Source organism: Phyllostomus discolor, chromosome 7, assembly GCF_004126475.2.
Source record: "Phyllostomus discolor isolate MPI-MPIP mPhyDis1 chromosome 7, mPhyDis1.pri.v3, whole genome shotgun sequence".
Classification (NCBI taxonomy): Eukaryota; Metazoa; Chordata; class Mammalia; order Chiroptera; family Phyllostomidae; genus Phyllostomus; species Phyllostomus discolor.
The window spans coordinates 2,119,052-2,146,734 of NC_040909.2; the positions used below are offsets into that span (position 1 = coordinate 2,119,052).

Genomic DNA, 27,683 nt, shown 5'->3' on the forward strand with positions numbered 1-27,683 from the left:
GAGGCCGTGACCCCAGAGGCACCGGAGGGGGCGGGCCATGCAGGACCCAGCAAGCCAGGTGCAGAGTTCGGTTCTTGCTCTGAGAACAGTGGAAACCCCTCAGGCCGTTGCGCGGGGGAACGACTCAGTCCAGTCGGTGCGTCTGGAGGGCCTCCAGCCGGTTGTGACTGAGCGAGAGATGAGGAAGAGCGGGAGCGGAGCGGCACAGCCCGCCGGGGAGCCGCCCAGGCCAGAGGGGCTGGTGGCTGGGGCTCCAGGGTGGAGAGGAGCTGGAGAGAGCGAAGGTGCGGTTTGGAGTCGGAGCCGGGAGGGCTCTGCGTCTTCCCCACACCTGCCGGGTCACCGGGAGGGAGCTGCGCCCACGGAGATGCCGCAGCTACCTCAGGTCGACACTGAGAGGCAGGGCTGGGCCCGAGGCTCGCCTGCCCCTCCCGCCGCCGGAAATCAGACACCGGCCTGCGTGAGCAGAGCCTGGGGCCGGACCAAAACATGGGCTTCCTGGAGGCGGAGCCTCCGCCAAGTGCAGACTGGTGAGGAGGGAAGGTGCGGAGAGCATTCCACAAAGACGTGACGCGTACGAAGGAAGGAGGAGGCAGGGACGGGCTTCTCGGGTGTGAGGACAAGGAAGGCCCTGCTCAGCGGGGGCCGGGGGTTTGCCGCCAGGCGTCCCAGTGGAGACACGAGAGAATTGGGTGAACCAGGCGGCGGGCCACCAGAAACACCAGCCTGAAACGTGAAATGACGGTGACGTTCCTTTAATGGGGCACTGACAGCGGCAGAGCGCGCTCCCAAGTCCCGTGCATCCCCTCTCCCGCGGCTTCCTGCCTCCGCGTGGGCCCGTCCCACTCACCCACGGGGCACTGTGAACAGGAGTGGGCCTGCCTCGGGGTGGCCCCCGGCCCGTGCCTGCCCGTGGTTCGACCTCTGTATCTCATACGGCGACCGCCGCCTTTGTCTGCGGGTGTTTGTCCCGGGGGCGTCTCCCTTCCCCTCCCCTTCCCCTTCCCCTTCCCTTCCCCTCCCCCTTCCCCTCCCCCTCCCCCTCCCCCTTCCCCTTCCCCCTCCAGAAGCAGAAATGCAGAGGCACTTGGCCAAGAGGTGAAGAGGCCGTAGAAGGAGAGTTCGAGCGAAGCTGAGGGCACAGAGAACCCGGAGGCCCAAACGTCAGTCGGAGCGAGAGGCCGCCGCAGTGGCCGGCACACGTGCACAGGTGTGGATCCGGGCCGTTCCCGGGCGGCTGGTCGACCAGAAGACTGAAGTGAGGAGACCGTTCGTCCGTCCGAGAGACCCACAGTGTCACGGGGTCAAACTCAGTGCACCCATGAACCTCGTATTTGTAGCTTGAGAACAAAACTTACAGTGTTTTAGAGGAGGGACCCTTCGGTTCCAAGCCTTGAGAGGGCAGGAGTAGCCGGAACAGACGGCCCTGCTGGAGGGTGATTCATTCTGCTCAGTGGGTGGGAGCCAGTGTAGTGCCCCAAAGGCGTTCGGACCTAACCGTCTTCTGAAATAAAGGTGCCGAGCCAGCCAGTGCAGGCCTTCCCCGGAGATTTCGTCTGGCGTGGAGTTGCAAGATACAGCCTAGGCACTAAGCAGTGAGCACTGCAGACCCCCACGCAGCGTGGAAGAAGGAGACGGTGTCCTGTGTCAGGCACCGCCGTGCCGTGACTGCTACCCAGGGACTTCGAACGGGGCGACCGACCCACAGAGATGCAGAGGGAAGTGAGCCATTTCCCCGAGACACAGAACCTGACTCGGCACCCAACGCGCGCCCACGGCTGTGACTCGCCCCTCTCGGCGGGCAGCGGCCTGTGCCCAGTGCCGGCCTGGCCTGGCCCCGCGGAGCTGCGCTGCTGCGTCAGGAGAACGGTCACCTTCTCCTGTGCCCCTCGCGTAGTAGGACGTCTGGGTCGCGACCTCCCAGGGCCCGCGGGCAGGCGGTCACTGCAGGAGGAGGAGAATGCCTTTATCAGTGCACGTCGGGCTGCTGTGAATTCGGTTCACTTTGAAAATGAAGGAAGCACCCATCGGTGTCCCTGACTCCCCCTGGGCCAGCTCAGGTGGCGGCCACGGAGCTTCCTGTCGAGCACCCGGACCCACGGGTCCCAGCGGGAAGCGGCAGAGCCGGCCCTCCTCGGGGCCGCACTGCCCAGCACTGCGGAGGGAGGGTCCTTCCAGGCCCAGTCAGACCCTCCCCTCCCTGCCCGTGTGCCGTCTCAGGTGCGCCCAGCGCTCCGCAGCGTTGGAAGCAAGCGTGAACACCCCTGGGTGGTCCCAGAAGTCCACGGCGGGGACCCCTCTGCCTCTGCACGTGGCTCTGACGTTCCCCTCGGGGGGCACTTCAACTTGACCCTGCCTGCTCCGTTCCACCGGCCCTCCCTGTCTCTTCGCCTCCCTCCCGCTGAAGAGGTTGCCGTGGGCACCGTTCCACAGAGCATCTGGGGGCTTCTCTCGTCTGCCCAGTCGTCCCCGGGCCCCGGGCAGCGCCCACCGTCAGCCGGCAGAATGTGGTGTCCGGCACAGGGCAGCCATCAGCCCGATCGGGGCCACACACCCGGACCCCCGAGCGGGGCCGCCGAGGCCGCATCTCTGTGAGGCTCCCCGGCGTCTCCGGCAGAGGACCCGGAGCCGTGGCCGCCGGCAGCCCCGCGCGAGGGAGGCGGCGGTGTCCGTGCGCATTCGGGCGGAGGCTCGTTGCTGGGGCTCCTTCTGCAAGCCGACCCTTCTGGCCTCCTCCCCCCGCAGCAAAGCCTCCGTGAGCAGAGGATTTGTGCCGCTGGGTTTTGTTCTTTGAAAAACGTGAAGTTGCTTCTAGAAAAAGGGAGAAGCTCCTACCGGTGAAGAGATTTGCGGCCTGTTTTTCTAGTTTGGCCGATGACGGACAGAGGACGGCCGTTCGGCCTCAGCACCGGCAGTCTCCTTTTGCACCAGATCACGGGGACCTGGAGCCCTCCCAGGGGGACGGGGGCCGAGCAGCGCAGGGGCGTGTCGGAGACTTGGAGGGGCGTCTCGAACTGAACACCGGCCTCGGCTCCGGCTCTCTCTCGGGTTTGCCCTGGCGGGCACCGCCCTGCAGGGTTCCCAAGTGACCGGAAGGCCCCCCTGTGCGTGGGGTTTGGGGTGGAGGCTCCCCCTGAACGCGCCTGCCAGCACTGCCAGCAAAGGTGCGAGCTGTGCCCTGGCCAGAAGGCGTGACCTTTATGAAGGTGTTTTCCGGGACGTGGGACGGACACTTCCTCACCCACACCGAGAACGAGGAAAGGGAGCGGGCCTCCAGGGGCAGCGGGGAAAACAGGGTGTCCTTTCTGGGGTGCAGGGCGGTATGGGCGGGGCTCGGTTTGCCACAAAGGTGGTGGTAGAAATCAGAGCTGGAGCAGAGACTGGGGACTCTGGGGCCACACCCTGGTGGGCCACGCCCCATCGTCCTGTCGGTGACCGTCCTGTGGGTTGGGGAGGGGTCACAGAAACCGGCTGTGGGACACATGGCAACAGGCATGCGAGTCAGACAGGCGCAGCTGCTGTGACGGGGACCCCACAGCACCGTGGCTCAGAGATGCTTGTTTCCAAAACCAGGCGGGTGAGGCGGGGGCTGCTCTGCTCCCCAAGGTCATTCAAGGCCGCAGGCTGGCTGGTCTGCATTTCTCTCCTGCACGGCGGCCACCTCTGAGCTGTTTCCATGGCCGCCTTTCTCCCACCGGCGGGAAGGGGCGGGGAGAGCCCGGGCCACGCATCCGTGAGTGAACACCCTGGAAGGTGCGCTCAGGACTGGGTGCAGGTGCCGCGGGTGTTTGCTTGGTCACGGGGCTACCTCTAGCTGCAGAGGAACCCGGGAAACGTGTGTAGCGGGGAAAAGGTGAGTCCAGCCACCAGTGGTGGGGCAGCGTGGAGAAGTTCCCCCACACAGAGGGGAAGGGAAGGACGGCTGCTCGTGAGGGAGACAGGTAGTTCTGCCGCTCGGCTGACTCGAGCTCTCCTCCTTCTGCCTTTGCTGACGACAGGACCGGCCGTGGGCCGCCACGGTGGCGCTCAGGCGGGACACGGGGCGGGCCGCCTCCCCAAAGCTCCCTCTGAGCTTCGGCGCAGCCTTGCAACTCGCATAACATCTGGAAAAGGAATGTGCCAGAAGCTAACGTTTGCCCCTGATTGCACGTGATGAAAATAGACGGAACAGACACTAAGCGTACGTCTTTTCTCTTTGCTTTCTGAACCGCTGCAGCTCAGCCTAATTGGATCCAGAAAATAAACGATGTCCACGTGGCCATGGAAGAAAACGTCTTCTGGGAGTGCAGGGCCAGCGGCCGGCCCAGGCCCACGTACCGGTGGCTGAAAAACGGCGACCCGCTGCTCGCTCGGGTAAGCAGCCGGCCGGGCGCCGCCTGCGTCTCGGCGGGCGTTCACTGCCTGGTCTGATGGGGCCTCGTTGCCACGGAAACGGGAAAATGGCGAGGTGCTGCTGAAATAATGGGCAGCCCGGTGCCGTTTGCAGTGGGAACGTGGAAGCGAAGGCGTGTGATCAACGGAGCCCGAGAGGCCGGCTCGTCGGCTTCTGCACCAGATCCCGGCGTCACAGCCCAGCCTCTGCGGCTCCACTGTGCGGGATGGGGGGCACAGCTGGGGACCCTCGCGCCTGCCCAGGCAGAGATCTGTGTGCGCGGGGGGGACGCGGGGACACGAGGGAGCGAGGCCTCCAGAAGCCCGCTCTCCCCGGGCCGAGTGGCCTTGCTACTCCTCACGGGCAGGTGTCTGGGCTGCACGGCGCAGTGCGGCCACCGGGCAGGCACCCCCCACCCCCTGCCTCCAGCACGCACGGACCGTAGACCAACCCAGGACGAGGGTCTCCGGTGCCGCACAAACGGAACACAGCCTGGCAGCGGTGACGGGCGCTGGAGGCCCCACCTGCGGGCCTGGGGGGGTGGCGGGGGGCAGGGGCAGCTGGGGGTTCAGCGGTGCACGTTCCTCTCGAGAAATAAGACACAGTGATTTCAGAGCTAAGCCTCGGGGTGTGCACCCCACCCCACATCCGCGGCCACCCAGGGAAGCAGCACTCTCAGGACTCTCAGACCTGTGGTTTCCTCTAGCTGCAAGGGAGTCTGGGAAACGTGGGGTGTGCCCAGAGAGGGGGGCGGACAGCCCTGGGCCACGCTCCCCCGCCCCACCCCCGGACAGGAGCTGCAATAGTCCCCCCGCCCCCGCAGGTAGGGGCCCAGAGAGGCAGTGACAGCCGCCCACGACGACCCGGGGAAAGACAGACACACGACATGAATCTTTCCAAGAACAAGCCTGCAAGCCAACACCCCAAGCCGTATGCAAAATTTATGTTCCGGAGAGACGAGGGATGTAAAGAACAGCCTCACAAAGAGATAGAAATGTCGGTCTGCAGTGCTCCGAGAGACAAATGAGGAAATCGTGTCCATAAAAATAAACGGGATATTTTGAAAAGATAAGCAGATAAATCTTTTAAAAGACCGAGTAGCATCTTAGAAACATCTCACCAGGAAATACAAGTGCTGCCGAGACTGTTGATTTTGTGAGGAGAAATGATGGGTTATAATGACGCCCACGGGGGGCTTGGGGGCGGGGGGCACGCCTCTCGAACAGTCTGGACAGGCGCCGGCCTGCCCTGCGGCTCCGGACACCCGGTCTCACCGGCCCGTCCCGGGGCTAAGGGGCAGCGCCCCGGGCTCTCCCCTTGATAGACAAGGACACCCCGCCGTCCGTAGGAGGGGCGCCACCCAACCGTGCGCCGGAGCTCCCGCCCTTTGTCGGGGACGGGGCCCCAAGTGCGGCATCCCCCAGGCGCAGAGCCGCCCGAGGCTGCCGGAGGAAGTCTCAGAACGGGCTCAGGGACAGCTTTCCAAAGAGAAGGGCTGAGGGGGAAGAGCCGTGGCCTTAAGAAAAGCATGAAGTGCTCCTTGAACGTATTCCAAAGGTTGCTCTCCGCCTTTGGGTTTTCTAAAAACAGCCCGAGAGGCGTGGGCGGTGTGCAGAGGGCACACCGGGGCTGCTCCAGGAGCCAGGTGAGCGCAGGGAGGCTACAGAGCCCGAGGTTGCAGTGCAGGCCTCCAGGGGGCGCCCCGGAGCATACGGGCAAGGAGACTCCGCCTGGGCGTCCGCACCTGGACCAGTCGTCCGCACCTGGACAGTCCGTGGATTCGGGATGTTCCTCCTGCCAAGGGCAGCTTCCAGAGAGAGCTGGGGCTGGAGGAGAGGAACCCAGGGCTGAAAGGGGGGCCCTGGAAGCTACCCCGCAGGGCGCCCTGAGAGACGGGCCTTGACGTGGTCCAAGAACATCCGCCCTGGGGAGCCGACCCTGGGGAGGAACTTGGAATGGAGCCGGGGAGGATGCGGGCACTCAGGACAAGGAACCACTGTGTCCACTCTAACTTGCCTTGTTAAATGTTCCTGCTGCACTCAAATGTCAGCTGAAATCTGACCTTTTGCTCAGACCCTAGCGGGAGCCAGTTCCCCGGGCATGGGACCCCAGGGCAGGGCCTGTGGTGCGCCCTGGCAGGGAGGTCACAGACCACGGTGGCAGACAGGCCCTCGTGGCGGCAGACAGGCCCTCGGGCCCAGCCCACACCCCCCCAGCCCCAACCGGCGCGCCCCGCACTCTCAGTTCTGAAGGTCAGACTGAAATCCCCAAAGGGCCGGTGCCCGGTGTCTGCCACTTCCTCCCGGGGCATGGGGCCTTGATTTGACCGGAGCCTGGTGGGTGTCCGCCCAGCTCAGCGCCACCGCGCGGCAAACAGACCAGTGCACCCTTGTGCACGCCGCTTTCTCAGTGATGGGTCTCAGAGGTCGTCCCGGTGCTCAGGAACGTGGGTGACCCCAGCTCCGCGTCCTTGGGGTCCTGTGCCGGGCCCTGACTCCGCTCCTTTGGCGGCTGCCGCACCAGGCCCTCGGCCACAGGGGAAGGGGGCAGGGAGCCCCTCACGCCCGCCTGGTTTGAGTAGACAGAGCCCACGGCAAAGATCTCTCCGCCCCTTCCGAGGCGATCACAGTCGCTCCGACCCGGCCCACCTCCCCAGGGCTGCCTGCTCGACCCCGGGGTGTTTTAAACACGATCAGCAGCCCCTTCGGCTGCACCCCCACCCCACCCGCCCCCAGGCAGCACGCAGCCTCCGAGTAACAAAGCGTCTGAAATGTTAAGTTCGTCTAGTCCACAGAGATATTAATCTGAATGCTTTCACTGTTAAATCAATGAGAACTCAAGAGAGTCCTACAATTTAAATTCCATTTTCCAATTGATGTATGGGCTGTTCCATTCGGCATCTGACCTGCCACAAATTCAGTTGACAGATAAATAGATCATGTTATGAAAATTGCTTGTAGGAGGGCTATTTTCTCCCCATTAAGGCCCTTGGCTGCAGCGCGCGGCAGAACGGCCCGAGGTCTCGGCTGCAGAGAGCCACGGTGTCACGCTGCTCTCCCCTTCCCCAGGCCGGAGTGCACATCGAGCAGGGCACGCTCAACCTCACGGCGGCCAGCCTGTCGGACGCCGGCATGTACCAGTGCGTGGCGGAGAACCGGCACGGGGCGGTCTACTCCAGCGCGGAGCTGAGCGTCGTAGGTGAGTCTCTGGGCTGGGGAGGGGAGGAATGGAAACCCGCTCGGGCATGCGTGTAGCCCCGGCCTGGCCAGCCAAAGGTGCGGAACGCAAGCAGAGCGGTCAAGAACTCAGTCTTTGGGCGGAAGACGCTGCTGCCATGGAGACAAGGAACCCACTCCGCAGACCCTCCCCGAGTCCACCCCCACTGACGCCCACCACCCACACACGACACGCGTCCCTGGGCCCGCGTCCCGCTGCCCCGTGCACCTCCCCTCTCACCCCCTCCCCGGGCGGATTGTCTGAGCCACGTCAGCCCGCCCCTCGCCCTCGGGCCTGGAGTGGGGCCCAGCCTGCTAGGAGGCAGCGCGGGTGAGGCTGGGATGGGTTTGGTGGCGGGGGAAGCCAGCGCCCCGAATCTGAAGTGGCCGGGCCCTGCCCTGGTGGGCCGCCCTGCCCACTGCCCTCTGCCACAGGGACCCGTCTGCCCTGCTGCTCCGAGCCGCCCCCTCCCTGCTCCACGGCCCCTCCAACAGGCTCTTGTTTCCACTAGAAACGCCTTTCCCGGCTCCTGACCTCACTCACCCCACCCCGGCCTCCGTCTCCCCACTCTCCAGACGTCAGCCTGGCCCGCCTCCCCCTTCCTCTCACAGGCCGTTCCTCGGCCTTTTAACTCCCCCAGGACAGAGGCTCAGGTGCCGCCCGCCTTCCCCATGACCTTGGACGGTGTCCGGCTCAGCCCGGCACTCAGTGCCCAGGGCTGGAGAGGACAGTGGCGCTCGGAGGAGCCGCTCAGCAGCCGCTGCAGGGACGTGGGGGTGGAGGGGGGTGTCGGGCGGTGGAGGGCCGAGAGGAGCCTGCTTCCAGAAATGAACGGCGGGCCCGAGGACATGCACAGCTGGAAGCATGAGTTGCCAGGCCTCCCGTGTCCCCGCGCGGTTCTCCCCGGCGAGGCCGGGACAGAGAGGAGAGCGACCGGGAGGGGAGCCGACCCCCGGACCCCCGGACCCCCACGGCCTGATCGGTGTAGGGGTCCTGGTCCATCCTCCTGTGAAGCGCTTCTCGGTGCTTTGGGTGCCCGGCGTGCGGCTCCTGCACGTGCACGTAGGTGCTCCGAGTTGTACGTGCCCCCCCACGCCCGGCCGCCGGGGTCCCAGGCCCGTGCGCTGGGAATCCCTGCACCCTCGCCGGCGTTCAGAGGGTCACCTCAAACCCTCTCCTGTTGGAACTGATTCCGGATGGGTTCCTGACGGGGGTCCTCCTTAGCCCCCCGCACTCAGCCAGCTGGAGCGGCGACGGTGAGACGGGCTGGCCGGAGCAGTGCTCTGACCACCCTGGTCTCGGCCTCGGGGACCTGAGGAGGGGGCCACGTCAGGACGCGCCCAGGCCGAGCACGGTGACAGTTGGAGGCTCCCGGGGCCGCCGCAGGGGGAGCTGCCCCGCGGCCGGGGCCGGGGCCGGTGAGCTGGGCGCTGACCGGCGACTAGTGCCTGCACAGACAGGAAGGGGCCCGGAGCGCTCCCGCCACATGAAGGGGCCCGAACGGAGCCTCGCGTCGTGGAACACCTGCTCAGAGAGAGTCCCGAAGGTTCTTCAGAGCCCGTGGCTCGAGCACGTAGAGCGAAGCTTATACTTGAAAGAGGAAGATGGAGAAGTCCACTAAGGACCAGTCTTAGAGAACCTTGAATAAACATTCTCGTTCCCCGTTTACTATCTCATTGTCCCGCCACAAACTCACATTCACACGCTGCAGGCGGACGGAAGGGCGGGCAGCAGCTGAGTGAGCGAACCGCCCCCCGGGGCCATCCCCAGGACGAGGACGAAGGTGTCACCCGCTCAGAACTGCGCACCAGCCGCCGCGGCTAGCCGGGCGCGCTGCGGCGTGCTCACGCTCCTCACGGAACCGGCACCGGCGGGCGCCCTGGGGTTAAGTAGCCGACGGGTGTTACCTGTCCTGGAACCAGGGTGAGGTCGGACTGAACAAGGACACACAGTGGACACAAGGTGCTTCCGTGCAGGGAGGGCAGAACCCGGGGGGCTCCAGCGGCGGACCACACGTCAGGCCCCTCCGCCGGTGCACAGACCCCCCTTCCGTGGCAGGCGAGAGCCCCAGAGCCACGCCCTACAGAGGGCCGCAGGGCACCGACGGACGAGGCTTCCCGTGGTCTTGCTCTGCATGTCCCGTCTGGGCGTCGAAGGTGGGCGCGCCGTGTCTGCAGGTGACGGACTGAGGCAGGTGCCGGTGACGTCCTCACCGGGTGGGCACTGTTACCTCCGGCCGGGCGTCAGAGCCGCCTGGCTCAGGGCGCACCCAGGAGAAAAGCCCTGGCTGTGGCCGGCCGGTCACACCCTCGAGGCAGCTGGTGTCCAGGCCTGTCCTCCTGCCGTCGCCTGTGCCGTGGGTGGGGTCCTCTCGTGTGGCGCCTTCCCAGGCGTCCCCCAGGGCTGCCCCAGCCCCTGGTGACACCCAGCACCCTCTCTCCCACTCACAAAGGCGTGTGGAGTCTTAGACTCACGGGAAACCCCAATCTCCCGTGAAAGTGGAATAAAAAGTCAAGTCAGGGATTTTCCTGGTTAGAAGTAACTTTCCGAACGCTCTACTTGTGGTCACCGTCGGCGTTTGTGTCCACTGTCCACTCAGACAGAGGACCCCGGCGGTGACGAGGCTGCCGACTGAATCGCCAGACCTGAGCTTTCAGGGGCCACCCACACAGAACGCTCCCCGCATGTCTGTGACAGTGGGGTGGAGATGGAGGAGCGCCCCGGCCCCCAAGCAGGGCCAGGGCCCCGGTACTGAGTCAGTGCAGGGCTGTTTCCTAGGAAACACCTGCCAGTCAAAGCAGGAGGGGGAGGGGCCCAGGAGGACCGGCTCAGGAGAAGTCCAGCCCGTAGGTCGCCCTGGACAGGAGACCCGTGTCACTCAGTCACTGGGCGGCCCCCGAGGTGGGGGGTGGCCGTGTCACTAGGGGTGACTGGCCCCGTCCCTCGAAGGTGGGAAGGCTTGTTCAAAACTCCCGGGAGGTCACACACCGCCGGAGTCCCTCTCTATCACGTTCTCAAGTGGCTAAACCGCAGCGCGGGGGCCAGGGCCGGGGCCGGGCGGTGTGCCGGCACTGGGGAGGATGCGGCTGGAAGGGGCAGCCGGGGAGAGCTGCTCCTCTCAATGGCGGGTCTGTGCTCGGACTGCGTCTGCCCGTGCTGAGGCCGGCCGTGGGGGACTGCCCACATGCACACGGCAGGAGTGCGTCATCTTTGCAGCTTCCCGTGAGCCTGTAATTTCAAACTAAACAGGGCTTTGTTGGAAACAAGATGTGCTGGCCCCGGCCGGGGGTCTCCACGGGTTGGAGTGTTGTCCCACGCACCGAAAGGCTGGGGTTGGACCCCCGGCGAGGCACATGCAGGGGGAGGAACTGGTGGATGGTTCTCTCTCACTCCAGGGTCCCTCCTCTCCTTGCCTCTCTCTCTAAAATCACTAAACCTGCCCGCAGGCGAGGGGCGAATAAAAGATGTGCTTTTTGGCTCTCGCGAGTTTTTCAGCGTGAAGACCCCCAGCGACACGGCGGCAGCAGAGGCTGGGGCGGGACGGCAGAGGGGAGCCGTGGGCAGAACGGACCCCGTGCAGACGCCGCGCCAAGCCCTCCACGTGTCGTCCGTGTGCCGTTTCGTTCAGTTTCCGAAACCGCCTTGTGACCGTGAACACTTCTCCTGCTGTGTCACGGCGAACACCGGAGCTCCGCAGCCGGAGGAGCGTGGGAGACAGGCATTCGTCGGCCGGGACCCGGACGGGCAGGGCCTGGGCGTGCGGGCTCCGGAGCAGAGAGGCCTGGCCTCAGAGTCCTGCCGCGCCTCCTGGGCCCCGCACTCTCAGCCGGAAATGCCTCCCATCATCGTCGTGGGACCCAGAGAGAAAACGGGGTCCCCTGCACCCAGCACTCCCCAGCGCGGCGCCAGGGTTACAGCGAGTCATGATGAGTGCGTTCCGTCCGGGGTCACTTTTAACAGAACGACAAGGCAAGGGTTGAAGACGAGCGATCCAGGCCGAAGGGGCGCGAGGTTCCGAACTCCCAAGAGGACCCGCCTTCCCCGTCCCCCTCACCTGCCGTCCCCGCAGGCTGCCACGGGCTGGCCCTGGTGAAAGTGGCCCGCTGTCCGAGTTATCCTCCCCCCTGAAAGAGCAGAGGGAAGGGGCAGAGGGTCGCCGTGGGTCGCCGTGGCTCCGGAGGAGGACCGCCGCCGCTGCGCGTCCTGTCAAGAAGTGTCGTTGTCACCGGGTCTGGAGAACGGACGGAAAGGCACCGAACTTGGCGGTCAAGGGTTCTGCCGGCCACTTCAGACGCCCTCCACGCGTGGCCGGGAGTCGTGTAATTAAGCGAAAGCAAACAGTGGAGAATTGCACAAGGACTCTCCTCGCCAGAAGTGTCTCGTAGATAATGTGGTGTCGGTGAATTAAAATCCTTGATAAATAATAAAAAGTCCTCTCCCTCCCACCCGGGGGAGGTGCTAGGGCAGGGCTCGGTCCAACACGGGAGAACAGTGCCCTCTAGGGGCTCGCGCAGGAAACACAGGGCAGGGCAAAAGCAGGCTGGCAGTGCTGTATGGAAAAGCGTGCGGTACTGAGTAAACACTGGCACGAGCATGAACTCTGCGTCCCCACACAACTGCAAACCCGCTTTTGCCCCACCCGTGCCGTCCCCTGAGTTCGTCGGGGCTGGCGCGTGAGGCTGCCCCGGCGTCCGAGCGGCCCGCAGACCCCACTGGGCAAGGGGGCAATTGGCTTTACCTTCTCCGAGCTGTTGGGGGCCTACGGAGGCGTCACCTTCCATGCACGCTTGTTCGTTCACGAGCCACCAAGGTCGGGGCCTCACGGGGCCCCACTGGGGAACCTCCCCATGTCTGTGAAGCCCCGTCCCCTGCGGCGAATGCCAAGTTCAACGGGCTCCTCTGGCTTTGCCGCCAGGCCTCTCTTGGGCCAGCGCCTGGGCGTCAGAGTCGGCATGGGGTCCAGGCGGGACTGAGCACCACCCCACAAGCTCAACAGCAGCTGGGGTGCAGACGGATGCACAGAGTGGCAGAGCGTTAAGGAACCCACTCCCGGCCGGGCATTCCGCAGCGGAGCCGGCTGACGGGCAGGGTCGGACTCCACGGGAAGCGAAGGAAGCCAGTTAAGAAAACACAAGGGAAGACTAGAATCTGTGGTCCCACTTTATTAGAGCGAGGTGTTCAAAGCCAGTCCTGTGTCTGGGATGCCCAACGGGTGGCACGCACGCAGACGGTGCGGCGAGAGCAAGTGCCCTCCGCCCCGTGGGGCCGCTGCGATGCCGCGTCGAACCCTGGGGAAGCAGCGTGGCAGTTCCGTGGCACAGCCGCCCTGCGTGCCGTGCACTGGTGTGATCTGTGTCAGAGTCAGCCGTGAAGCGCCGCTGCACACACGGAGGTGCCGGCCGGCCGTGGTGAGAGTCCGTGCGTGCAGGAAGGTGGGGTTGGCGGGAGGGAGTTTTATGTGACGCGAATTCGTAACTCCATTTCACAAAACACCCTGTTCAAAACACTTCTAGGGGCTTGATTTTTTCCGGCATTAACACGTCAGCTCAGGTGTTCACCTAAAATGAGAATGAGTCTGGTCTCCGTTGTGGGTTAGCGTGCGTGGAGTCCGTACCCGGGGGACCGAGGGGAGGGGCCTCAGTCCGGCATTCCCCCCGCTGAAGTGACCAGATGCAGGGCCCATTCTCGCACCCAGTACAGCTGGGCACAGTCCGATCCCGCCCACTGTGGTGCCCTCCCTCCCCACGTCCCTGTCTCGGCCCCGCCTGGCCGGGCTTGCAGGCTGTTTCTCCAAGTCCTTCCAGTTTGACACACCTCCTTCCTCCTCCTTCCATCTTCCTGGCTTCACACACATACACACACACACACGCACACACACACGAGTCCTGTGTTCATGAAGCATGTATCTCTCAGGAGCCCACCTTGTCTTCTCAGTCATGCTAACACACTTACTAGGGCGGTTATAGTTTTTGTTAGTGCTCTTGGTACGTACATACAGAGTGGGCCTGTTCCGACCCTATCTTCTTTGTAACCCTGTGATTTTCTATTACGTGACTGTGAGGATGACCCTAGGAACACGGTGACCGCCTCACAGGAGACACAGCCAAGCGTGCACCTGCTGGTTAGCTGCACGTGCCGCAGACTGCCCTTGGACTCGGGGCCCTCCTCTCCTCACCCGGCCAGGGCACAGGGACCGAGATACCAGTGACCCGCCGATGCATCAGTGTAGCTTATGGTCAAACCAGCCCAGGTGTTGGTTGCATCCCCATTAAAAAGCAACCTCTCTAGGGCCCTGGCTGGCATAGCTCAGTGGATTGAGTGTGGGCTGCGAACCAAAGTGTCCCAGGTTCGATTCCCAGTCAGGATACATGCCTGGGTTACAGGCCATCACCCCCAGCAACCGCACATTGATGTTTCTCTCCCTCTCTCTCTCTCTCTCTCTCTCTCCCTCCCTTCCCTCTCTAAAAATAAATAAAATGTTTAAAAAAAAAAAAGGCAACCTCACCACCATCCTTTCCTTCCAGGAAATTTCTGAGGGTCTTTTCACAACGGAAGCACTCAATAAATACACGGCTTGCTTCCACCAGAGCTTGTTCACGTTTTCATTAATGATTAGCAGAAGTGTTGGGCACACGTAAGAAATTGACGCCCACTCTCCCCACCCACCCACCATGGCCACACACTCCCACCCCGTCCTTCTGAAGGTGGCGTGGGGTCGTGGGGTCGCAGGTACATCACTGACTCAACGTGGTGTGACATGGGGTAAATGCCATCAGGGAGAGCCCGAGGAGGCAGGGGTTGTAAGTGGGGTGGAATTAGCCTCCTAAGGGTGGATCCCTGCCTACGACAGGTCCCAGAACGTGGTAGTTCAGTTAGCTCAGAAGAAGGGTTTTTTTTAAGAAAAGTATCTTTTATATCCCTTACACAAGGACACAGAATGTGTCTTTTCTTTTAGACAGGAAATGGGTGTTTAATGCAGTTTTCAGGAGTCTGTAGACGTGGGTTCGACGCCGTGAGTGGGTTCCTTAGACCCCACGGGTGGCGGGCTCGGAGCAGTTTCCCTGAGAGCGGGGCGCAGTCTCCTGCCCGAGCCGAGTGCGGAATCGGAGCAAAGCCCTGGGCTTGAGGACGGCGTCATGGCGCGTCCCACCAGGGAGACCCGCCCAGGGCGCAGGGACAGAGGGGAGGCCACCGCTGCTGCACGGGGGCAGGGGGTGGGGTGCTGCATCCACCTGCACACTCCAGGGGCTGCCTTGTGGGTGGTCAGTCTCGTCTGCCCACTCTGTGTGTGTGTGTGTGTGTGTGTTTGTGTGTGTGTGTGATCTGCCATCCAGTGGGCGCTGACCCCTGGGGACCCGGTGCAGGAGTGGGGTCTGCGGCATCCCGTCCTCAGCAGCCCTGCAGACACTCACCGAGTCCTGGCTCCTCCCGTGGGGCCCGTGCCCCCCAAGTGTGTGCCCCTCCCCTCTCCCCGCTGCCCCCTGCTCCCTCAGCAGCACCGACCCCTCCACGGAGCCCTGGGCTCTCACCATGTGTCCGAGGTGGGTCAGCTCCGGTTCGGTCCCCCTTGCCCCTGGCCGTGTCCCCCAGGCCTCCCCGGCTCTCGGCCCCGCCTGTCTTTGTTCGCTTGACCCCGAGTTTTTGGTAAAGACCGCCCCAGCGGGGTGACGGAACCCCCTGTCCCTCCATCTTCGTGCGGAGCACACCCCGTCTGCAAGCTGCGGACGTGCAGCCACGTGCCTGGACCGCCTGCAGGTCCCACCTCAGATCGCGGGGAACCCAGGGGCACCCCGGCGAGGCGCCCTCCGCTCCAGGACAACCGGGGTGCCCCCCACGCCGCCCGCGGCAGCGCAGAGGGTTCGGCAGGGGCTTCTCCCGCGGTAACCGACTGTCTCCTCTCTTCTCTCTTCCAGCGGCGGGCCCCGACTTTTCAAGAACCCTCCTGAAAAGGGTGACCCTGGTCAGAGTGGGGGGCGACGCGGTCATCGAGTGCAAGCCGGAAGCCGCGCCGAAGCCCACCTACACCTGGAGGAAGGGGCGGGACGTGTTGAGAGAGAGCGAGAGGTACGCCCTCGGGATAGTTGGGTGTCTGACGGACCCGCAGTAACCCCGGGTCGGTCGTCCGCGGTGCTGGGGGGTGGGGGGGCGCACCCTGTGGCGTCCACAGGGCGATGCTGGTCGGAGAGCCGGAGCCTGCACAGGGGCTTTGCCCCCCCATCCCCCCACCACCGGGGCAACCCGGCAGAAAGCTGCCCCCCGCCCCGAACCTCCTGCAGCCAGACTGCCCGACGGAGTTCCCCCATCCCCGCCCCGAGTTCTGTGAATGCCCCCGCTGTCCCCCCCGCCGCTTCCCTTCGGCTAAACGAGTGGACGCACTTCCTCTTTGCTGTGACAACCCCCCACACACACACGCACATAGTTGGCTGCGGCGTTCGGTCTCCTGTTAAAGTCCCTGCTTTTTCGAAGCTGAGTATCTCTAATTCCAAACGCATTCTGCAAGTAACGTGGGTTTGGTCATTTTAACCCCGTCTTTCTGAAACAACAGGGTCTGTTTTTACTGATGTCTGAACTCGTCACCTGTGTGTCTCCTTTTATTCTTTTTTTTTAAGATTTTATTTATTTATTTTTAGGGAGGGGAGGGAGGGAGAAAGAGAGAGAGAAACATCAATGTGTGGTTGCTGGGGGTCATGGCCTGCAACCCAGGAATGTACCCTGGCTGGGAATCGAACCTGGGACACTTTGGTTCACAGCCTGCGCTCAATCCACTTGAGTCATACTTAGAATGCGTGTTGTTCCTACAACATAAATGTGTCTACATGCGTATCTGTGTGTGTGGGTATCTATATGCACATGTATGTGCGTGTGTGAGCGTGCGTGTGCGTGTCGTCTGAGGCTTTAGGGCAGACTGCGCCGATGGCGGGTGTCTCTCAGACCGTCTCGGACACCCCCACCCTTTTCGGGACCCCTCTCAGTGGGTAGGAAAACGGTGATTAAGCGAGAGTTTGTGTTACCCATAAGACAACATTCACCAGCTGTGTCCATGATGATTGTAATTGATGCCAAAGGTCGAGTGCGCAAGGATGCAGCGGGGAAGCCTGTAAGAGCTTGTACGCAGTCTACCTTTTACACCTGTGCACCTTTGGATTTGCATAGGCCTAATTTGCATGGGGCTAATTTGCATATGCAAATCAGATCGCTGCCCTGGCGATGTTGTCCTTATTAATGATTGTGCAAACGGACCTGATACGGTTTTCAGATGCTGTATTCGCACAGCATGCTAAATTCACCACGCACACCCCTTTCTGACTTCTGCTGCATCGGGGAAGCAGCGTAGGTCACCGAGGACAGGCGTGGCGCTAAAATGCGGGCCCAGCCGGGGACTGGGGAACACAGTTGTGACTTACGCTGATGCACGTGGAGATGTGACTGAAATACAAGTGCGGGAGGAGGCAGTGCTTAGTGAAAGCTCTAGCTTTAAAGTTTCAATGTAGCAATGAAACGAAGGAAAGGTGTCTTTAAAACAATGGGATGCCAGACAGACAGGTCAGGAACCAGGAAAGAATGCGGTCAGAGGGGGGGGCGGGTGGGTGCGGGCTGGAGAAGCAGAGCTCGGCCACTGTGGCAGACACCCTGGGGTGACTCCACACCACCGCCCTCCTCCACCCCACGGCCCTCGGGGGCCTGCTGGCGGCTTTGCTGCCCTCGAAAGCCACGGAGCTGGGGGGAGGTAGGAGTGCCCCCTGGGGACTTGGGGATTGCAGGAAGAGGGTGGCCATCCACCCGCGGGCTCTCCAAGCTCTGGCCCAGCGGGACGTGTGAGCCGCACTTCCCCTGAGTCTCATTGGTCCGAACAAGCCGCACGGTTCTGCCCAAGCTCAGCCGCGCCCGGGAAACACCGTCCTGGCGTGGGCTGCGGGGAGAAGCCGCCGGCTGACGCTTTGCCAGCATCGATGACCGCTGGCCACCGCCGTAACTGAGCCATTGATTTAAAGACCTGTGGGAAAATGGTGTATCGATATTGAGAGTTCTCTCTGGTGAGTGCACTTCATTGACCGTGTCTACCACTTGACTTCCCTGGAAGCTGGCCTCTCCCTGCCTGACCCCGCTGCCCGCCCGCCTGCCTGCTCCCCTCGATGTGAGCAACGGGGTCCTGGTACCGCCTCAGCCTTCCTTCGGCCCTGGTGACGCATCCTGGTGGCGGAGACGCCCGCCAGGACTCAGGCCTGGCAGCTGGTCGCCTGTTCCTCCATCAGCTCCGCCCGGCCTGACCTGCACCACCCCCATCAGTGCTTCGCCCTCCACGCGGCGCTGTGCCCACCGCTCCGCCCCTCGCACCCCCCCCCCCACTCAGAACACACTGAGTGGACGCGCCCATTCCCCTCACACAGGCGAATCCCAACGCCGGCGGATGTCGTGAGGTGATGGGGACGCCAGCGCGTGTGCCTCCAAGGGAGACACCGGCCCCTCCGCTGGCACGTCACCACCCACGACATCCGCCCGCAGAGACACCCCAGGTGCCTTCCCGCCCTCCCGTTGGTTTTTAAGAGAAAGGAGAAATCTGCACTTTCCTTCGAGCCATCTTACTTTTCCAATCCCCACAACTAATGACTAACTTTTTCATGTTACGGTCAGTGCAGTGCGAACCACGCGCCCAGGGGCCACATGCACGCCGTCGGCCACTGGCCTTGAACCTCGGAGACGGACAAGCTCCGCCGAGCATCTCCCGGTTTCTGCAAAGGGCGAAAAACGGGGGAGGTTTTCCTGTTACCCCTCACTGGCGGAGAGGGGGTTGTGCTGTCTTTCTCATCCTTCTCTGGCGAAGGAGACGCACGGTTTACGCAGGCGAACGGAGCACAGCAGCCGCCCGCGGCGCTCGCGAGAGGGAAGCTCATGAACCCCCACGTCAGGAACAGGTCGAAATGGTTAGACTGCCACAAAAGACGAAATTCTGGTTTGCTGACCTGTGAGCCCCGATTCTCTTTGAAACGTGGGATCTTAGAATCAGAAGGAAAATCTTTAACGTCTGAATACAAGGTATTAAGCGCTGAGGTACAAAATACCGGAACCTTGTGACCCCTGGAGTCTGTTTTAAAAGACAGTCCCCAAATGCTGCTTCTTACGTGATGTTCAGTTTCAACTCGAACTAGCCAGTCGCTTACAAATGAGTCTACAACAGAAATGCAAGGAACAACATGAGCAGAGCCAGGACGTTTTTGTCTTATTCAGTCACACGGTGGTACTGTATTTATCTTGGTATATATTCAGATTCAGAAATACAGGTTTAATGTTAACGCGTGGACTGTTTTTAAAATATATATTTTAGGCCTGGTTTTCCATTCGTTAGTATCCGAAGTCACATTCACGCCGGCCTTTTCCGTACTCAGCCCCGGGTCCGGGGGACAGGTCCGATCTGCAGTCTCCACACGTGCTCTTCGATGATGAGGGTGAATACGGCTCCATGAGAGCACACGGAAAAGCCCGGAGTCCTGGCTGGACGCCTGGACGCTGTGTCACATGCAGGAGAGAGAGAGGGGACCGACAGATCCGTCAGAGGCCGGGAGAGCCAGGGACGGTGATCTGAGACCCCGGGGGGGAGAGTCTCCCGACCAGCAGTGCTGCACGTGGTCGGGAAGAGGACGGCCACCCGCCGTGGCTGCCCGGTGCGCCGCCAGTGCGGCCGTGGCTCGAAGAGGGGAGGCAGGCGGCCGGACAGGAGGGGCCCCCCCAGCTCTTATCAGGGAGGGGGGCATCAGGACGGGCGCAGGTGCGGCCTGGGGAACCGCTCCGGCGAAGATCGGGAGGTGAAGCTGTGGGAAGGGGACAGGAGGTGCGGACCCCGATTCCGGGACTGTGGGGGAGCCGGACGAGCCCGTTGTCCCCTCTGACCTCGGGGAGGAGGCGGGGCTGGGGCAGGGCCCCTAGAACCGCATGGGGAAGCGGGAACCGAGGAACGTTCTGTGCGGGCCGTGGCCGTGGCCGTGGCCTTGGGGAGGGGCGGCTGTGGCGGGGGAGGGAGGGGCGGGGAGGAAGGGCCGCCCCCGAAGGCGGTCCCCGGTCAGACAGACTCAGGCGGCGCTTTCAGGCTTCCAGTCGCCTCCGCACACACCGACAGTCCCGCGCATTGACTCGCTCCGGAGGGTTTTACCCCAAAAGTGGTGGCCGGTTCCAAAGGACGGTAACGTTGTTACAGGAAAAATGAGGTTGGCTGCTCTTAACACCGAGAAGAACGCTTCTGGGGTGAATTCAATATGTCCTGGCTCAGAAGAAACAACTCGATTTAGAATCCCTGTCGCCCTTTTCCTTTTGTCAAGGACCCGCGCCGCTCCGCTCGCCCTGCCGCCTCCCGCGGCGCCCTGCTCCGTGGGCCCCGCCCCGTCGGACCCGCTGTCGGCGTGTGTTCGTCACCCCCTGTGCTCTCTCCCCGCCCCCGCTGTCTCCAGGCGCCCCCTTGGGCGCCCAAGCCCCAGCGCCGCCCACACTAGCACCTCCCGGAGGGCCCTCTGCAGCCAGCCCCGGACCCTCCCCGGGGGGTGTGGGCTCCGGTGTGCCCCCGCCTCCCCCCACCCCCGAGACCCGGCCTCTCTGTCCCGTCTTCTCCCTCTGGCTCGCTCCACCCGGAAACCTGGAAACCGCCCTTCATTTCTCCTCCCAGGGCAGGAAAGGGGCTGACCGTGCGGGGGGCCCAGAGCGTCCTGCCTTCTCCGAAGGATGCTTATCTGTCTGTTCGTGGAGGAAACGCAGCCTCTGCCTGGCAGGGCCCCGGGCAGGGGGCTCCACCGGCCCGCCATCTCGCCCACCTGAGGGGCCGCCCTGGGAGGGGGGAGGGGGTGAAAGAGTGCAGGGGGCGGGGGGAGCGGGGCGTAAGGAACTCGGGCAAGGGCACGGTTTGGAAACCGGTCCCAGGACCCTCTCTGGGGCGTGGCCCCCCAGCCTCTGGGACTCACTGCCACCACCACCACCCCGCCCCCACCGTCACAGGGTGTCCACGCTAGAGGAAGCCCCCCCCACACACGCTCGCTCCGGCAGTGAAGGAGGAAGGCCCCCGACTCCAGCGCAGACAGCTGCACGTGGTGTCTTGTAAACTGGCTCCCATCGCTGGGATCCGGAGGAACCGTGTCAGCCGGGTTTCTGGTTTGCGCTGATGAGCGGGCGGGCGGCCGGCCTCCGCGTGGGCAGCGCCGGGCAGGGGCGGGAACAGGCGCGTCTCTGCGGCGAGGGCACGGGACCCCCAGGCAGGCGCCCGCCCACTGGGCGCGCCCCGAGTTGGGGTGTGCCGTGGGTGGGCCCCTTCCCCCTTCCCCCTTCCTGGTGACGACCACCCTGTCTTCAGAGTTCACGCGAAGGTGACACATTGCTGCATCTATTTCTCTGTGAAAAACGAAAACAAGGAGGCCTGGCCCAAAGGGCCCCCGTTTGGAGAAAACGTGGAAAAAGAGTACGTGGCCTCGGCTGGGTGGCTCCGCTGTGGCAAGTTCGACCCCCAGTGCGAGCACGTGCAGGACGCGCCTGGCCAACGTCTCTCTCCCATCAGTGTCTCCGCCTCTCCTCCCCCCCCCCCCCCCGCCCCTTCGCTCTGAAATCGGTGACCGTGTGCTCAGGTGGGGACTGGAGAAGAAAGAGCGTGTTTTCCTGTGCTCGTCATTCACCCTCTTATGTTCAAGCACAAGCCAAGTGTGCGGGGAGGACTTGCTCGCACCCCCTGTTGGCGCATCTCCCCACTAGGCCCTGGGGCGGTGGACACCCCGCTCCCCGAGTCCCTGGTGGGACCGGTGAGGACCCGCAGGACAGGGAGGTGTGCGCCCCCCGGGGTCCCAGGGCAGCCGGCTGAGAGCCGGTTCCCTGACGCAGCTCAGGGCTCTCTCCTCTGTCATCCGACTCCCCCCGCAGGGTGTCGATCTCCTCTCCTCCCAGGTCCGTTCAGAACCCAGGCATGCACGGGGCTGCCAGAGCCCTCATGGACACCGGGCCGCCCCCCAGGCCCACGCGAGGGTGTCCCGGGCCGGCTCTCCCGAGCAGCCGCCAGCCCGACTCGGTGCCCGACGGGAGCCCCAGGAGGCGTGGCGTGCCCCTGACGCCGGAGATCACTCTGCTCAGACGTCGCCGCTTACATTAACCCCCCCTGAGGAATGCGTTTCCCCGTGCCAAACGCATGCCTGAGGAAGACCGTTGTCACTCAGAACGTACCTCGATGGCCTGCCCGTCACCTGGCACCGCGAGGCCTGGGCTGGGTGTCACTGGGTCACCTCGTCTTCCAGAGAGAAAGCGGAAACTCTGCCGAAATGAACGAGTCTTTCGAACCCTTTGGGTTCGGGGAAGACGCTCGTTATGAGAGTCCCCCCCCCCCCACCGCCCGGTGGGGACGTGCAGAGGATCCGTTGCTGCCGACGGGCAGGCATGTCTGCTCCCTCTCCCCTCTCCACGTATTAAATTGTCACCGTGTCAAATGTCTTGTCATCAAATGCGGTGCCGCCAGGAAGCCGCAATTATAGTTACCAGTTTTTCCCTCTGACCTTTGGATCTCACGCTGTCGACAGAGAATGCTCCGGGTGGTTCCAGGAACACTCGCTGTGTGAATCGATAGAGCCGGCAGCGTCTGACTTCTGCCCACTCTTTCCACGGCGGGCAGGGGGTGGGGGGGTGCCTGGGGAGGAGTCAGGACCTCCCAGTGCCCGGGACCGCCGCCTCCGTGGCTTCGGTCTCAGGGTGGGACCACCCGCAGCCAGGCGGCCCAGGTCTAGGGGCCACCCACCACAGCGAGGCCCCACGGGCATTCTGTGTTCCAGCCGCTGCGCCTGGCGGGTTGTGAGCTGCTCTTTCTGGGCAGTGTTGTCTAGGTGTAAAGGTCTCGGATGTTCTTTCCTAATCACTTTTTCTCACCGTGCGAACTCCTACTGTCAGGATTAAGTCGGTTATAAAGCTGATGTCTCGCAGCAGCCCCTGCCCTGCATCGTCACCTGCAGCTCTCAGAGGGGCCGCATGCCAGTCCCCGGCAACAGGCTCCCCAGCGGCGCAGCCTCATTTCTTGCCGGCGGAAGCAGAACTAACAAGAGGGTCCAGCCTGGCCATGAAAAACACCTAAAATACTCCAGAGTTAAAGGGACCGCCGGAAACAGCAGGTGGGGGACGCACGAGGCGCCCACCAAGATCTAAGGGTTGAACCTCAGAAGTCACTTGTAACGATCAGGATGAGATGGAAAAAATCCGCCTCAGAGATTGCAGGAGGGGGGACCCCCAAAAACTGGAATTACCTTCCAGAGGGCGGGCCCTTGTAGCCCAGGCTTCCCCTCCCACCAGGGGAGCGGTCCAGGGGCCCTTCTGGGCCAGAGCGCCCCCTGGCGGTGCTGCGAGAGGCTGCGCTCAGCCCCGGTGAATTTGTCTGAAGCTCTTTTCAGCCTGCGTGCCTGTGTCACACCGGGAGATCCGTGAGCGCACCTGCCCGCAGGTGCTGGGTGTGTGGCAGCCTTTGACCAACATGTAGTGACCCCCGTGCCCCCCCCTTCACCCGATCCCACCTTGAGACTTGTCCTTGGTCTCCCCGGATGGAAAGCGTCCCCAGGGGGAACGCTCTGGCGACGTGGGGGAGGGGCAGCAAGAGGAGCCCGGCACTGCTGGGAGCCGCGCCGCGGGGAGGGCGTCTCCGTGGGTGCGTTGCCTGCAGTGGAGAGGACCGGAAGGGGAACGAAGTCTGAACATGCACGGATACGTGCACAATGCTCACAAGTGAGGAAAGCCCTTTGTGAGCGTAAATACCTGCTCGTGTGTCAGTGCGGTGGGACCACAACGTCCCCAAGTCCACACAGGGTGCAGTGTGAACTCTTCGGGCTGGTGCGAACTCGCCGGAAGCACTAGTCACACTCACACCTCCCCACGCACCGTGTGGAGAGCAGCCAGGCACCACCCCGCCATTGTAGAACCGATATCCACGGTCCAGTTATTATTTCTATACAAACCATTTCCTCCCCATTGGTTGTGATGCCCAGCCCATCCCCACGTCACTGGAAGGACTGATTCTGTATTTTCAGGCCCACGCTGTTTATTTCCGAGTGACTGATTTATCACCAAGAAATCTTGGACTCGTCAGAAACAATTTGGGGTCTCCCAGTCCTCCGGGTTCTTCCCCTGCTACATGCCCCCAAAGACGTTTCACTCCCATTACTTCTTTGTCTCACCCGCTTTGAGGGTTTGCTGTCCGTGACGAGGAAACACGTAAGAAAATGTTAAAGCCGGTTTAAAGAACTTTCCAGTTCCATTGAACTTTGGTGCAACTTCAGTGAGGATATCTCCAATTCCACGGCCAAGGCTCCGGTGCTAGTTTCCCGGCCAAAGCCGTGAACCACTGCGGCTGTCTTCAAAGGCCTTTGAAAACGTGTCTCGTTATAGCTTTAAGAAAATATTCCAAAACGAAATGAAGAACTTCATTTGCAGCTACATTTCCTCTGCATCTGTCACCTTCTTAGCTGTGGGCTCTGAATTTTAAAACCTTTCTGTCAACGCACCTGTGCAGGTTGCGGAAGACAGCGCCCCTAGTGGACGTTGATTCGCAGCGATGCCCTAAAACACTGGTCAAGGTGTGCACCTGTCACTCTGACTCACAGTAGGACCATGGGGATGTCACGGGTAGTAAGGACCGCTGCCCCTTTAAATCACAGAACTTGTCTCTCTCAGCCTTAACTGTATTTCTTTTTTTGTGAGTCTGCCTCAAGAACCAAAAAAAAAAAGAAAGAAAGAAAGTACTTGAGGCAGCTTAGCATACAAGTTATATACAATAAGACTGGGGAAATAAGCCCTGGCTGGCGTAGCTCAGTGGATTGAGTGTGGGCTGCAAACCAAAGTGTCGCAGGTTCGATTCCCAGTCAGGGTACATGCCTGGGTTGCAGGCCACGGCCCCCAGCAACCGCACATGGATGTTTCTCTCTCTCTCTCTATCTCCCTCGCTTCCCTCTCTAAACATAAATAAATAAAACCTTAAAAAAAAGACTGGGGAAACAGAACATTCGCACCGTGCGGAAGCAGGGAGAGTGCACAGTAATAACTGACTGCACTGAATGAATGTCAGTATGCTGAGCTTCCTAGTGTCTCAAGCCAAACGGGAAATAAGTGACCCAGTAAAGTTTATCACCTGAAAAATATTCTTGCAAAGAGATGACGCTTCTTCTGACATTGAATCTCAACTCTGTTACTTGAACCCAGTAGCAGGGTGGTTGCATGAACTGCCCCCAGCGCTCTCCACCCGCCCAGGCCCACGCCCTTTGTCAGCGCCTTCCCGCATCGACACTGAGGTCGGCCACGTGACTCGCTCAGCAAAAGTCATGCAAGTGGCTGCTTTAAAAATACTGGCACGTGGGAGCTCCCCCCGGCTGCTTTTCAAAACCTGCCACTACCTTGCCAACAAGACAAGGCAGCCTGCTGGATAGGGAAGGGACACACGGCCCAGGCACGCCTGCCACCCCAGCCAACACTTGTGAATGCTCTCCGTCCAAGCAGCTGCGCGTGGGGTCCTTTGTCACGCAGCAGTAGCTAACTGGTGCACACCCTCACAGAGGGCTCCTTAATAATGCAGTGGCAGTGTCTTGCACGGTAGTTTTCAGCAACTGTAGGATTCCCTTCAATGTAGCAACTGCCAGCCCTCCAGAGCACGGCTTCCATAAAACTAAGAGCACACGGATCTGCTCCAGTGCCAACTCTGCCAACGTTCCCGACCGCCCGCTGGGAGTGGCATGCCCCCTCCGAAGCAGACCGCTGCTCTCGAGGGGACAGCCCCTCGGAGTAGCTCTGGTTGGCAGCCGAGGGACACATGCTGTTACCGTCCTTCCCCACGTGTCAGCGAGGCCTGGAGGGGACGGAACGACCGGATCACAGTGAGGCCGCGGGGTCACCCTCTGAGGGGGGCACAAAGCCTCCGTGTGGGAGGACCTCAGAGATACATTTCACAGGGAGGAGGTGGCCCAGAAAACACGCTCTGGCGTGTCCGTCTGTCCAGTGCTCAGAGGTCCTGTGTGTCTGCCATGGGCCGCCCTCCCTGTGAGAGTCCGTGGCCTTTCCCTTCTTTGCCCAAGCCTGTGTAAGCGCGGGGAGCATATGCTGGCAGCACCGTGCCCGAGACGGTGACATCTGGAAATGTAAGTTGTGTGGAAGCTGCCTCCTGGGCCTCGGGAGCTGGTGAGTGTCCGCACCCTGACCACCACCCCAGAGAACCCTCGAGCCCCTCGGAGGAAAAACCCGCCTTTTGTGGCGCCCCTCCCCCGACCCCGTGCTGAACCCATCTCCGGCACTAGACACCTGCGCCTGTCAAGGGGAGTTGCGCCCTAAGGGAACTTTTATCTATCGCAGTGTTTGTGCAAAACAGAGGTTTTATCACTGAGTTTTCAGCCAGCTCCCTGGGGTGATGCAGGGAAAGCCCAGCTTTCTCTTCTCAAACAATATTCCAAATACCGGAGAGCTGTCCTGGTAGCCTGCCCTGGCTGGTGTGCCCCCGCAGGTCGAGCACCGTCCAGCGAAGCAAATAGTCACTGGTTCGATTCCCACTCAGGCATGTGCCTGGGTCGTAGGTTTGGTCTTTGGTTGGGGCGAGTGCAAGAGGCCATCGGTCGATGTTACTCTCCCTCTCTGCCTCCTTCCCTTCCCCTCTCTCAAGATAAACAAATAAATAAGCATTTAAGACTGCCCTGTCCTGGCCCCATGGTCCTCTCGAACATCGAAAGGCACGGGCTCTCTGTTCTTCAGAGAACAGCCAGGGAATGGCAGTCTGGCCCTAGGGTGTCTGAACACTTTCCGACCCCCGGGTGACACCCCTTTCACCAAAGGGGAGCGGGCGGGGTGCCGTGCACCGGCAGGTGACCGTGCCCAGCTGGGGTGCAGTAGCTGGGGCTTGTTTTTACCATATTTGCACATTCAGTATCTATCTGTGGCGAGGGATATTGGTGTCTATCTGTAGCAACCACAGGAAGTCTCCTCAATTCAATCACTTCAGTTCTGAACACTGAGCCGTTTGGAGAAGCGGGGTGACTACTGGGGATGCTGACACAGAAGGCAATACCAGGGAAACCGGTCGTTGCAGCTAGCGGCGAGGCTCCCACTGCGCGCCCAGAGCCATCAGCGTTTCACGGGCGTCTCCGCGTTTCCCCTCCACAGAGACCCTCCGGCGTGGGGGTGCTTCTCTCCTGACCCCCGTGTTAGAGATGGCAGACCGGAGCCCAGGGAGCTTGAGGCATCCCCAGGTCGCGGGCTAACAGGCATTTGGGGAGGGAGTGCAGCTGTCTGTCTGGGAGCACCAGGGTCGGCGGAACAGGGAGCCTGCCCGGGAGCTGGGTGGGGAAGCGGAGACCCCGCGACAGTCAAGGAGGGTCTGCTCCCACGCGGGAGGACAGGCACGGCGAGGCTGTGGTACACAGGTGGGTGGGGACTTTGGGAAGGGGCTGGCCCCCAAGGGTGGTTTTCTCCTGGGACAGGTGCAGGGACCCACAGAGTCCACTTTGTTCTCTGGCCCTGCGAACGGGGGTGTCGGGTTCCGGGGCGAGGGTCAAAGCAAGGCAGCCACGGTCCCGTGGGTCCCCGAGGGCTGAGAGCTGGGCACACAGCAGAATGCAAACTCCGTCCAGCAGCGCGGCCGGGGCTGCCGTTCGCGGCACGGAAACCCCCTCTCCTCGCCCACGCACGCCGTCTGCACGCGGCCTGCCCTCCGGGCGAGGGGCCGACACTGGCCCCCGGCGTCCTACTGACTCGGGGGCAGGGAGCCTTCTCTGCTCGCCGCCTCACGTCCGGCGAGGGGTTTGCACGCCCTGGACTCGGCTCCTGCCTTCAGACCTTGGATTGAGCGCAGACTTCTCAGTGCGAGAAAAAGCGGTTTTGACAGTGAAATTGGAAAGAAAACAAATGGGTTTAATTAGAACCTGGAACCTAGTGTTACATTCAGGGGCAGCATCCTCCACGCGGGTATCTCGCCCTTGCTTCCGGCTCCACCTCCTCCCTGTGGGCGGCGGCCCAGCAGGGACCTGTGCGTGACCTCCCTCCCCCGCCCCCTCGGGTCCCTGCACGGCCCCTGGGAGTTTCCGTTCCTCCCCTGGGTCTCCTGTCCTCGCCTGGAGAGCTGGAACAG

The 27,683-nt window shown here is 62.4% G+C and overlaps 1 protein-coding gene across 1 annotated transcript in view; it reads left to right on the plus strand.

The window, feature by feature from the left end:
* The window catches only part of CNTN4 (contactin 4), a 249,765-nt gene that overhangs the window by 164,650 nt on the left and 57,432 nt on the right, over positions 1 to 27,683 (plus strand). The window contains 3 exon segments of the mRNA XM_036030242.1: positions 4,217 to 4,353; positions 7,441 to 7,570; positions 15,502 to 15,652. Coding sequence (XP_035886135.1) covers positions 4,217 to 4,353; positions 7,441 to 7,570; positions 15,502 to 15,652 — 418 coding nt within the window.